Genomic DNA, 12,838 nt, shown 5'->3' with positions numbered 1-12,838 from the left:
CCAGGATCTCCCACACAACACCACTGTGATGTCCTAATAACCTGACCCACCGTGAGGAGGGAGAGGGAGAGGGAGAGAGAGAGAGAAGGCATACCTGAATACATATGCATACATCCACCGCCATCTCTGAGAGGCTTTCCAACACTCAGCTCAACAGCGCCCCCCAGTGGTGCTCTCTGGTACACCTGTGACTGTCCCGACAGACAGGACGACAAACCCAGAGGCAGAACACTGGAGCCATCAGCAGGGTTCTCCCCAGAACAGCGTGGCGCTGGATCGCATCATCAAAACCCCGACTCACCTTTATTGACGTCAAAATACCGCTAAAACGCTGAATTCACTGAGGAACGTCCTAACGCTTTCAACAGCGATGTTGTTGGCAATCAAAGATAGTTACTCTGTCGTTATTAAATATATCGTTTAATTTGACGTGAAATGTTTCCATGGTGGCCGCCGCCAAGTTCACAGTGTGGTGCAGAAACACACCGTTCTCTGGGGAGAACCCACAAAGTTCAACGTTTTAATTGTCATATGCAGAGGATGCAGGGTTTATGATGCAACGAAACGCAACTCTTCAACAGGGAGACAAAAACTCAACAACAACAAAAAAAAAGCAGTCAAACAATCAACAATATGCAATAGAATAACATAATCCTGATCTTCCTAACTAGTGTTCTATATCTATGTGGATGAGACAAGCCTTCGGGACTCAATGACAGAAATCAATGATGTACATATTTAATAGGAATTAGTTCTTCAGCAGTAACATGTTACCGACGGTTACATCTCAACTCAACACACAGAAAACAGACACACACAATCTGCAGTGTGGTCTGTAGAGAGTCCTGGTCAGAGATTACAGTGAGGGGGTCACAGGTCACCCTTCCCTGACCATGACCATCTCTCAGAACGTGGATCTGAAGACAAAACCCCCCCTGAGTTCATCAACACAACCACATGGCTTTCTGGAGACGGTGGCAAAGTGTCCCGGGTCTGTCACTCTCCCAGTCTGTCATTCCCTGGGTCTGTCGTTCCCTGGGTCTGGCGTTCTCTGGGTCTGGCGTTCTCTGGGTCTGGCGTTCTCTGGGTCTGTCGCTCTCCTGGTCCGGCGTTCTCTGGGTCTGTCGTTTACTGGCCTTTGTGCTGAAACGGCAGCTTCCTGCGGTCCTTGCCAGCATTCCTCTTCCTCTTCTTGGACAGGAAGTTGTCCAGCTTGCCGCTCTTCTTCAGATCCTGGTACTTCTCTGCTAGCTCCATCTTCTTCTTGTCAGCTAGGAGAGGAGGAGGAGGAGGAGGAGAGGGTTAAACAGAGGAGGAGGAGGAGGAGGAGGAGGAGGAGAGGGTTAAACAGAGAGGAGGAGGAGGAGGAGAGGGTTAAACAGAGAGGAGGAGGAGGAGGAGGAGGAGAGGGTTAAACAGAGGAGGAGGAGGAGGAGGAGAGGGTTAAACAGAGAGGAGGAGGAGGAGGAGAGGGTTAAACAGAGGAGGAGGAGGAGGAGAGGGTTAAACAGAGAGGAGGAGGAGGAGGAGGAGGAGAGGGTTAAACAGAGGAGGAGGAGGAGAGGGTTAAACAGAGGAGGAGGAGGAGGAGAGGGTTAAACAGAGGAGGAGGAGGAGAGGGTTAAACAGAGAGGAGGAGGAGGAGGAGGAGAGGGTTAAGGAGACACTAGTACGACTACTGTAGGAGCCATTTTGTGTGTACTCATCAAATGCGGCAGGTAGCCTAGAGGTCAGAGGTTAGAGAGGCCAGCCAGCCATCAGCAGGTCGCTGGTTAGATCCCTACCCCAGGAGGGAGGTGGATGTGAGCTGGTGACTGGAGGGTTACTGACATCATATCTAAGGCTCCTACCACTGCCGTTGTGCCCTTGAGCAAGGCACTTAACCCCTAACTGCTCCAGGGGTGCTGAACTACAGCTGACCCTGTGCTCTGATCTCCCTGTGGAAGAGCGTGTGTGTGTGTGTATGTGTGATAAAACAACACATTCCTAACAATCTGGTTGTATGGCACATAAAGCGTTGATTGATGTGTTGTCTATTTAGTGTGGTTTTAGGACGTTTTACATATTTTGTACACTAGGTGGCAGTATCCACTTACATTTCTTGAGGAAGAAAGGCGTGAGTCCCTCTCCTGCCATCTCTCTCTGTTTCCTCTTCCACTCCACTTCCTTCTCCCTCTGCTGCTCTCTGCTCTTCCTCGCCCTCTCCTGGTTCTCCTGCACACAGGAACACACACACACACACACACACACACACACACACACACACACACACACACACACACACACACACACACACACACACACACACACACACACACACACACACACACACACACACACACACACACACACACACACACACACACACACACACACACACACACCACAGGGAGGAAGGTGATTCGAAAATTCTGACACATCAATACTGTCTGCTTCTTAAAATACCCATCAGAAAACACCTATCAGAAAATATCAATCAGAAAAGAGAAAGACAGTGGTAGTGGAAAGACTAGTCGTAGACTCACCATTCTCTTCAACAGGAACTGAAGTTTCTCTTTCTGGTTGACTCTTGTTGCCTTCGTCAGCTTCTTCTGCACCACCTACACCACCACCACCACCACCACCACCACCACCACCACCACCACCACAACAACAGGATGTTTATCTAGTTTAAAATCATGTTATCACAGTACATCCATTCCTGAGGGCAACCGAACAAATCCCGATTTCCATGCATGTTAACATGAGAGCCTAATCACCACGGAAACACCTTCTAACATTCTGAAAAACCTTCTTAAATAACGGTTGAAAGACCGAAACACAAGTGTCTCCAGTTACCATAGTGTATGGAGTTATCAGGGTATGGAGTTATCAGGGTATGGAGTTACCAGGGTATGGAGTTATCAGGGTATGGAGTTACCAGGGTATGGAGTTACCAGGGTATGGAGTTATCAGGGTATGGAGTTATCAGGGTATGGAGTTATCAGGGTATGGAATTAGAGGGCATGGAGTTATCAGGGTATGGAGTTATCAGGGTATGGAGTTACCAGGGTATGGAGTTACCAGGGTATGGAGTTATCAGGGTATGGAGTTAGAGGGCATGGAGTTATCAGGGTATGGAGTTATCAGGGTATGGAGTTACCAGGGTATGGAGTTACCAGGGTATGGAGTTATCAGGGTATGGAGTTACCAGGGTATGGAGTTACCAGGGTATGGAGTTACCAGGGTATGGAGTTAGAGGGCATGGAGTTATCAGGGTATGGAGTTATCAGGGTATGGAGTTACCAGGGTATGGAGTTAGAGGGCATGGAGTTATCAGGGTATGGAGTTATCAGGGTATGGAGTTACCAGGGTATGGAGTTATCAGGGTATGGAGTTATCAGGGTATGGAGTTATCAGGGTATGGAGTTACCAGGGTATGGAGTTAGAGGGCATGGAGTTATCAGGGTATGGAGTTACCAGGGTATGGAGTTATCAGGGTATGGAGTTATCAGGGTATGGTTATAGCAGCGTCTCCTCACCTCTCTCTCCCGCTGTTTGATGTCGTTGACGAACCTGTAGGTCTTCTCAAAGATCTCCGGCTTGTAGTCACCTGACAGGTCGTCGAAACGCGGGTCTCTCAACACCTGGAAGAGACCAAACATCAAATCAAATCAACCTTCATTTGGCACAGAATCCACTGGGATGGCAGAATCCAGGCATAGACACTGGGATGGCAGAATCCAGGCATAGACACTGGGATGGCAGAATCCAGGCATAGACACTGGGATGGCAGAATCCAGGCATAGACACTGGGATGGCAGTGTCAGGGCAGCTAGCTCCTCAACAACGCAGCACCTAGCAAGAGAACCTGACTACACATGACTACAGGGACTAAACATGACTACAGAGACTAAACATGACTACAGGGACTAAACATGACTAAACATGACTACAGGGACTAAACATGACTAAACATGACTAAACATGACTACAGGGACTAAACATGACTACAGGGACTAAACATGACTACAGGGACTAAACATGACTACAGAGACTAAACATGACTAAACATGACTACAGAGACTAAACATGCCTACAGAGACTAAACATGACTACAGAGACTAAACATGACTAAACATGACTACAGAGACTAAACATGACTAAACATGCCTACAGAGACTAAACAAAGTCACTACCGATCTTCCGCGGTAGATTGAAAACCCATCTCTTCAGGCTCCATCTTAACGGTCCCTCCTCTTCACCCCCACTACCCCCCTGTACTAACCCTAACCCTAGAGACCTCTTCTCCCCCACTACCCCCCTGTACTAACCCTAACCCTAACCCTAGAGACCTCTTCATCCCCACTACCCCCCTGTACTAACCCTAACCCTAACCCCAGAGACCTCTTCACCCCCACTACCCCCCTGTACTAACCCTAACCCTAACCCCAGAGACCTCTTCACCCCCACTACCCCCCTGTACTAACCCTAACCCTAGAGACCTCTTCACCCCCACTACCTCCCTGTACTAACCCTAACCCTAACCGTAAAGACCTCTTCACCCCCACTACCCCCCTGTACTAACCCTAACCCTAACCCTAGAGACCTCTTCACCCCCACTACCTCCCTGTACTAACCCTAACCGTAAAGACCTCTTCACCCCCACTACCCCCCTGTACTAACCCTAACCCTAACCGTAAAGACCTCTTCTCCCCCACTACCCCCCTGTACAAGTTTCTCTCCTGTTAACATAAATAAATAATAATTGTTCTAGCATTGTGACTGCCTATGGCCCGAACCCCTAACCCTGGTCTGAGCATTGATTACTTTATCTTCTGATGACTGATGGATAGATGATTCACTTACTTAAACAAATGTATTTGTTGTAAGTCTCTTTGGATAAAGACGTCTGTTAAATGCCATGATAAGAACATGACTAAGCTGGTCACCTGGATGTAACTGGGTTGGATTTCATATGTGTTGTTGTTATGTTATTGTGTAAATATTATGGACAGGGTGCACCTGCAAAAGTGTGTTTTCCCAGTAAAAATAAAGGTTAAATAAGATAAAATAAAATAAAAAAATCAATTCCCTGTATAACACCTCACGTTATTGTTATTATTATCTTTTGATTAGATTTTAATGTTGATGGTTGTCGTGCTGTTGAAGAGTCAGAGTCTCCCCTGTATCCAGGTAACAACACAGAGAACGCTCAACTTCAGCAGGATTATTACGATACTTTGAGTGAAAAATGCTTCCGGAAGTCTCTTACCGCTTTCTTGACCGGTACGACCTGCCTCAGGAAAGGGGCGTGTCTCTTGGAGGACATCTCCATGGGCCTGACGAAGAGCATTCACGTGTTACTGGCATGTCACATGACCACCACACATCATCATGGCAGCAACATCAGACTCCCTGACGCAGGTCGAACCTGACATCTGAACATCTAGGTGTTTAAATCTGCATTTAACCCCTTCGGTCAGTTCCCCTCAGGGATCAATAAAGTACCTAAAACAAGATGTAAAAAATAATAATCTATCTATCTTTGTTTTTTTTAACCTCTTAAGCCGGATGGGCCTATAATTGGGCCCAAATTCAGTTTTAATTTGAGTATTCATTTAATTATTGATGACTTTATCTCCTTGTCATGTGTACTATGTCATTCTGAACTATGATCTGATCATATCCACACAAACCTTCAAGGTGTTCCCTATCAAATGGCATCCTGCTTCTGCATGTGATCATCATATTTCTAATGTTAGAAGGAGTTTAGTCTGGGTCTGGTTTTCAGGCGGGAATTAGTCAAGTAGGGCTTTCAGCAGGAAGTCCCTTGAAATAAATCCTGTATTTTGTTTAGGGAGCCCTGGCCAAGATGGTGGCCATTAGACACCTGTGCAGGTGGTTACCTGTTCTTGTTGAGGCGTTTCTTGGTGGCGGGGCGGGGCGGGGCCTGGGTGGACCCGTAGGCCGCCTGGTCATACACCTTGGTGCCTACCTGGCTACGCAGCTTCAGAACCTCCTCAAACGACATGGTCGACAACTCTGTCCACGGGAGGGGGGGGGGGGGGGGGGGGGGGGAGAGAGAGAGATGGGGGGAGAGGAAGAGAGAGAGGGGGGGGGGAGTAGGGAGAAAGAGGGAGGGGGAGAGAAAGGGGGGGGTAGGGAAGGTAGAGAGCGAGAGAGAGAGAGAGGGAAAGAGAGGGAGAGAGAGAGGGGGGTAGGGAAGGTAGAGAGAGAGAGAGAGAGAGAGAAAGAGAGGGAGAGAGAGAGGGGGGTAGGGAAGGTAGAGAGAGAGAGAGAGAGGGTAGGGAAGGTAGAGAGAGAGTTAGACTCTGTATCAATGTACACGTTATGCATTCAGATCAGATCCATGGTACAGTGTGTTGGCTAGTTTCCCTCTACCTTTTTTAATGTCATCTTCTGTTTGTATTTCTCCTCCTCTGTCAGGCTGTCCATCATCATCATCAGAGTCCCCACTGTCGCCGTCTGATCCCTGTTCTTCATCATCATCATCATCTTCCTCACTGCCACCAAGAGCCTCTTCCTCTCCATCACTCACACTACCCCCCTCTTCCTCTCCGTCACTTTCGCCCTCCTCCTCCTCTTCTTCTTCTTCTTCTTCTTCACTCCCAGACTCCTCCTCCTCCTCCTCCTCTCCTTTGCCTCCAGACTGTTCCCTCTCTCCCTTCTTGCTGAGCAGGGCAAAGTTTCTCTCCAACTCAGAGTCTTCCTGTTCGCTGCTGCCTGGGTCTTCGCTTGACAAACCTTGGCTCTTCACCAGCGTCTTACCCGGGCCCGGCCCGGCGGCAGACGGCCCTGTGTTCCGTTTGCGCTTCGCCCTTGGTTCCTGGCCCACGGGGAACATTCTCAACTGGAAGGAGAAGAGGGGTTCGGCTGTTAGCAGACATGCTAATCAGGCTAAGCATTAGGAACTGGGTTTTCACCACACCCAGCGATGGGGAGCAAACAAGATAAGTGTGACAAGAAGTATGAAAATCAAACCAGTGAACACAGAGGTTGGTCTGACATGAAGATGTTAATGCATTGTGCTTCAGACTGGCTTAGTTCAACGGGTAACAACATTATGAGAGCTGAGGGGAACCTCAGTTCTGGATCAGAACCACACAGCTGGACCCAGAGGATGGACCTGCTCTGCTGCCTGACACACCAAGCCAAAGACTCCCGAAACACACAAGTTGTGTTGTCTACTTGCAACCAATGGTCAACCCCCAAACTGCAAGATCACTCCGCTCGTCCACCTCGGCTGCCCGCCTGGCACCGCCGCCTCTACGCGGATGCAGCAGCCGCTCCACTCGGTCACGGCTTTTCACTGTCCTGGCGCCCCGCTGGTGGAACGAGCTTCCCACTGCTGTCAGGACTGCAGAGTCACTACCGATCTTCCACCGTAGATTAAAAACCCATCTCTTCAGGCTACATCTTAACAGTCCTTCCTAAGACCTCTTCACCCCCACTACCCCCCTGTACTAACCCTAACCCTAACCCTAGAGACCTCTTCACCCCCACTCCCCCCCCTGTACTAACCCTAACCCCAACTCTTGAGACCTCTTCACCCCCACTCCCCCCCCTGTACTAACCCTAACCCCAACTCTTGAGACCTCTTCACCCCCACTCCCCCCCCTGTACTAACCCTAACCCTTGAGACCTCTTCACCCCCACTCCCCCCCCTGTACTAACCCTAACCCTAGAGACCTCTTCACCCCCACTCCCCCCCCTGTACTAACCCTAACCCCAACTCTTGAGACCTCTTCACCCCCACTCCCCCCCCTGTACTAACCCTAACCCTTGAGACCTCTTCACCCCCACTCCCCCCCCTGTACTAACCCTAACCCTAACCCTTGAGACCTCTTCACCCCCACTACCCCCCTGTACTAACCCTAACTCCTGTACTAACCCTAACCCCAACTCTTGAGACCTCTTCATCCCCTGCACAAGTTCTCTCCTGCTAATATATATATATATATTTTAAATAAATAAAAAATAGCCTACTGGCACTACGACTGCCTATGGCCCCTGGTGAGCATTGATTACTGTGTCTTATGATGACTGTTGGATAGATGATTCATTTACTTAAACAAATGGATTTGTTGTAAGTCTCTTTGGATAAAAGCGTCTGTTAAATGCCAGAAATGTAAATGTAAAAGTTGTGACTGTCTTTTAAGTCGGAGACGAGCTCTGTGACCAGCGTGCTTGACCGCACGTCTTCTCTGTGAGGAGTGCTGAACTAAGGGCCTTTCACCGTCAACACCAGACATGTTATTAGTTTAAAAATGAAGATTCATATCCGAGCTGGACCCGGCGACCGTGTCTGACAACAACACACGTTTGATAAAAAGGACTATTTACAAGAGACTTATTAAACAGTCAAACTGACAGAAATATTCACTTATAATGGCAAACCAAATGTACGAGGTTGAGCCCTCTTGCTATTGTTCCCTAGTGTAGAATACGTTTGTGACCGGAAGAAAAACACGTGTGTAATGCTGTGAGAATACCCAGGCCGAGGTGCTGATCCCCGGACAGAAGTCTAATTGAGTCCCAGGCTTCGAAGAGGCCTGGTGTGTATCAGCAGGAGCTCGGGAGGTAGAGACACACGGACGGCAGAGACGACGGGATCACACGGTGCCGACTTGTTAGGACAGACACGTCGAAGAGGTACTTACATTAGGGTTAGGGTTAGCGATCCTTTCCACGAAAAACTACCACCAAAACGTTATCCACGTGGGTTCATGTTTAGTTGCACTGTGTCTGTGTGTGTGTGTGTGTGTGTGATTGTCCAACAGGGGGCAGTGTTGAGTGTTGGACTGGGAGAGAGATTGATAGTCAACTCAAACTTTATTCATAAAACACATTTCATACACAGATGCAACACAATGTGATTCACACGAAACAATAAAATCCAAAGAATAATACATACATAAAAACAGATAAGGGAAATAGGGGGAAAGGGAAACAGACAGGGAAATAGAAAGCTAGCAGGACCAAAACACAACAGGGTGAAAGTCGCCCACGTAACAGAGCAAGAGAAGAGAAAGCCAAGGGCCTGCCTCCGGGCCTGCCTCCGGGCCTGCCTCCGGGCCTGCCTCCGGGCCTGCCTCCGGGCCTGCCTCCGGGCCTGCCTCCGGGCCTGCCTCCGGGCCTGCCTCCGGGCCTGCCTCCGGGCCTGCCTCCGGGCCTGCCTCCGGGCCTGCCTCCGGGCCTGCCTCCGGGCCAATCAGACTCCACTTTCTCTCTTTCGGACCAACCCCCATTTATAATGACGCACAGAGATACTGAGAAACAATGATTTATGATATCACACGTTGATATATTTTATGATTTATGATATCACACGTTGATATATTTTATGATTTATGATATCAATACATGTTGACAGATCCAGAATTTCCACTTCAGACAGATCCAGGATCTCCAATGTGTCCCTCGACAGGATCAATGATCTTGAGCCCTGGCTCATCTGAGTGTTTCTGAATTTCCTACACCAGAGAATGGGTGGAATTTACCGGCTTGGAATTGGCACTTTCTCAGGCAGTGAGTGAGCCACTAAGAGGCCAGAGAGACATTTCTGCTGTAAACGAAACTCTGATATCGATAATACATATACTGCAACATACCTTTATGTATGTCAGAATCAAGGCACCCCTAACCCCCTAAATCTCACAATACAGTGTCATGTTTACACTGTGCATCATGGGGAAACAGGCTTATTGAATTATGTGGTAGCTGGGTTGGACTAAAGTTAAAATATACATGTTTACCTAATTATCGCTCGAGACACCCTGCAATGCAACAAACTAAAGATTTAGTGAAAAAACAATTCAAAGGAATAGTTCCCTCTTCTTAATTTGTAGGGTAGCTGGAGTTCTCCGTGGAAATAGGACATTTCTGACTGGGAGTTGTTTTCCTAAGACGATTCCTGAGTTTCCAACTTATGTCAGAATCAAAAATGAGGAGCGCAACGCAAAACTGAGGTTTCCGAGGAACATCTGTCACAGAGATCCCTTCACAAGACCCATCATTTCCCTCAGAGTTAAAGACACACTCCAGAAGTTGTATTTGTTAATTTGGCTCAAGAACACCCCCAGAGGCAACATCCATAATGTTTGTTATTAAATTATAAACTATTCAGTCATTTAAGAATAACAAACTTGGTTGTTCGTTTCCTAAATTATATCACTTCTCTTTTACTATATTTGACACAACTGATTATTTTACAAACAAGTAAAACATATGCATGAAACAATCTAACAGTTAAGCCAGTCAGAGGGCTGCGCTGTTCTTAGTGTTGTGAAAGAACAGATGCTCCATTTAACAGCGGTCAACAGTCCCATTTCTCCCTCAGCGTGAAGTTGTTAACTGCTACACATTTAAAACAAAGCACACAACCGGTGTAAGAGCCCATTGCAGACCACTCCTGCGCTGTTAAATCTGTGTAGGGGAATTCACAAGTGCATTATTTATACAGGAATTTCTTCATGGTACAGTAGATGCTAAGTGGGATCCTTGGGATGACCCTACCCTCAACCCAACCCTTTCAAAGGGACAGAGTTGGATCTTCCCAAGCATCCCACTTAGCATTCAGCCTATCGGAACATTCCATGGGCTTTGTTCTCCCTGCGGTATGACCCCCCTGCCTGATGGCAGCATTGCTCCAAAACAAGACGAAATCTGTTCTGTACAGGCGCAACGCATGAGGAAATGTCAGTCAGGATGCATGGGATGACCCGACTGACGTCACCGCATTGAAGTTGAGATGTCGACCAGTTAAAGGTCATTTCTAAACTGTTGGGAAGGCGACACCTCATGTCCTCTCTGCCGTCCTCCACCCCCGAATGCCTTGGAGGAGAAGATCTAGGTTTCTCTCTTCCATATCCTCCTCTATTGTGAAGAGGAGAGTGGAGGAGGCAAGTCGTCATGCTAAAGTGTTGGGTCAGTGGTTGGGTCACCCCAAGGGCTCCACTTAGTCACAGGAGATGCTAAGGGGACTCACTGGGCCTTCAAACCTTGACCAAACATTAACCAACATCAGACTAGTAAAGCATTGGACTCAGAGAGGCTTACAAAGCACAAGTCAGAAGTATAGTTAAACAACATTTATTACCTCCTTCAGATTAAAAATACAGAATATACAAACATTTAGCCTACAGAGAAATATTAAAATTATATACAAATCTTATTTTATGTACATCATGTCAAAGAGTGAGATCTCACTTACTGGGCCTGCAGAAAGCCAAGGAGTCATGTGAAATATCACTGCAGTGTATTTCCATCTAAGATTTCTCAAGTATTTCAAAAGCTATGACCAAACATTTCTTGTGAGGCGTAAGTCATGTAGAGAAAGCCGTCCTCGTCTTTGTGGTCCTTGTAGACCTGCGCCATGGTGAGCGACATGCTGGCCAGACCGTTACTGTTGATGAGGAGGTAGAAGGCTTGGCTGGGCATCAGAGACATGCGGTTCCTGAAACGAAATAAGAGCGACGTTAAAACCGAGTTTTTACTGACGAAAAACTGTTTATAGCCGTTAAATTGCCATGCATTGAAATTCTAAGTCAGTTATTTTTTAGGATAAGGATCTGGAACCGTAAGAGTGAACGGAACATTGGAAGTAACGTTCATTGAACATGGATCAACGTAAATAAATCTGACTTCATACACAGAAACGCAAAGGCATTGTCATGAGTCACTTTACATAAGTTTTTGAAAGAACAGAGAGAGTAAAGTATTGAAAACGCGTGACCAACTGAATGCATCCAACATCGTCAATTCAATCCAGTAAAACTTGGAAGTCATTAAAGCGTCCGTTTCGCGGCTGACACCAATCAGGTGATTGGAAAGTGTTGAAATTACGCACGAGTTCTGTCAACCAAAAACACTGTACGCGTGACTGTTAAACTTCCCTTCACGTTAACACACCAAAAATTATACTTATGATACTTCCAGAAAAGTTGTTCTTAGTCTCACCTTATAATGGTAACAAACTGGGTCATGGAGAGTTCTTGTGGGACCAGGAACTTGGTTTTATCCAGAGGGGGTAGGTACTTCTCACGTTGATACCTCTCAATAATAACCTAAGGACACAAACAACTCAGAGAAAGAACGAATTTAGCTTATTGTAACTTCAATATCACGACTAAGAAACGCGCACTTACCGGAATTTTGGTCGGAAACTTGGTCAGGATCCCTGCTACCTCCTGTTTTCTCGTCGCTGTGGAGAGATGGACGACATGATTGACTTAAACAATTCCAACATCATAACCCACCCATATTCAAACGAATCATTAATCTTGCAATAGAAGTCACCAAAGGTCTTTCTTTGTTTGAAGGGCTTCGGGTGTTGTGGTTTCTCGAAAGGAGGCATGGTGACGTTGGTGTAGAAGTGAGTCCGTTCTCCTCTGACCGGCTGAGACGACACGCTCCAGCAGCGGCGCCAACACAAATTAAATAGTGTCGTTGCGATGACGTATCACCTGATTAACATGTGTCCGGATGGCCAATGAAGTCGGTTTGGCATTTTCACTGTTAGGCATAATGAAGCCATAACTAATTGACGTTATTAACTGTTGAAGCCAATTAACCCATAGACACATACATCATCGGTAAAAACCCCATGTCCACTTTCTAAACTAAGGGTAAGTAGGTAAGTGGGGTCCTGGGGACGACCCTAACCGTAACCCTTACCCAACTCTTACCATAACCGGAACCTGAACCTAATGGTTTTAAATCTCAGCTCTAATGGGGTGACCACAGAGTCTGCAGTCCCAAGGATGTTAGCTTTTACTTTTTTAAAAGTCTGAATTAATGAATGAAATAATGGATGGATGGATGCATGGATGGATGA

The 12,838-nt window shown here is 47.1% G+C and overlaps 2 protein-coding genes across 2 annotated transcripts; both read right to left on the bottom strand.

The window, feature by feature from the left end:
• Positions 1–722: 722 nt before the first annotated feature.
• On the bottom strand, positions 723–8,780 carry rrp36 (ribosomal RNA processing 36). Its single transcript, XM_083697584.1, has 8 exons — positions 8,664–8,780; positions 6,385–6,853; positions 5,889–6,024; positions 5,255–5,321; positions 3,522–3,626; positions 2,526–2,600; positions 2,097–2,214; positions 723–1,271 (listed from the first exon to the last, which is right to left on the bottom strand). Exons 2-8 carry the CDS (start codon positions 6,845–6,847, stop codon positions 1,129–1,131), a joined length of 1,107 nt encoding a protein of 368 aa, XP_083553710.1. The 5' UTR covers positions 6,848–6,853; positions 8,664–8,780; the 3' UTR covers positions 723–1,128.
• Positions 8,781–11,118: 2,338 nt separating this feature from the next.
• On the bottom strand, positions 11,119–12,424 carry LOC310824333 (microtubule-associated protein 1 light chain 3 gamma-like). Its single transcript, XM_083697589.1, has 4 exons — positions 12,301–12,424; positions 12,150–12,205; positions 11,962–12,068; positions 11,119–11,458 (listed from the first exon to the last, which is right to left on the bottom strand). The coding sequence occupies exons 1-4, from the start codon at positions 12,356–12,358 to the stop codon at positions 11,290–11,292; spliced, it is 390 nt and encodes a 129-aa protein (XP_083553715.1). The 5' UTR covers positions 12,359–12,424; the 3' UTR covers positions 11,119–11,289.
• Between the last annotated feature and the right edge of the window lie 414 nt (positions 12,425–12,838).

This window comes from Argentina silus (assembly GCF_951799395.1).
Source record: "Argentina silus genome assembly, contig: scaffold_175, whole genome shotgun sequence".
In the NCBI taxonomy this organism is placed as follows: Eukaryota; Metazoa; Chordata; class Actinopteri; order Argentiniformes; family Argentinidae; genus Argentina; species Argentina silus.
Note: the sequence above shows the minus strand (reverse complement) of the source record. Positions and strands in the feature narration are given on the sequence as shown.

Coding starts and splice junctions, on each gene's coding strand:
- rrp36 (XM_083697584.1), bottom strand. CDS start 6,847: ATGTTCCCCGTGGGCCAGGAACCAAGGGCGAAGCGCAAACGGAACACA. Junction 2,215..2,525: donor AGTTCCTGTTGAAGAGAATG/GTGAGTCTACGA, acceptor TCCTGTGTGCAG/GAGAACCAGGAGAGGGCGAG. Junction 1,272..2,096: donor GCCTTTCTTCCTCAAGAAAT/GTAAGTGGATAC, acceptor CTCCTCTCCTAG/CTGACAAGAAGAAGATGGAG.
- LOC310824333 (XM_083697589.1), bottom strand. CDS start 12,358: ATGCCTCCTTTCGAGAAACCACAACACCCGAAGCCCTTCAAACAAAGA. Junction 12,069..12,149: donor AGTTTCCGACCAAAATTCCG/GTAAGTGCGCGT, acceptor TTGTGTCCTTAG/GTTATTATTGAGAGGTATCA. Junction 11,459..11,961: donor CAGTTTGTTACCATTATAAG/GTGAGACTAAGA, acceptor ATTTCGTTTCAG/GAACCGCATGTCTCTGATGC.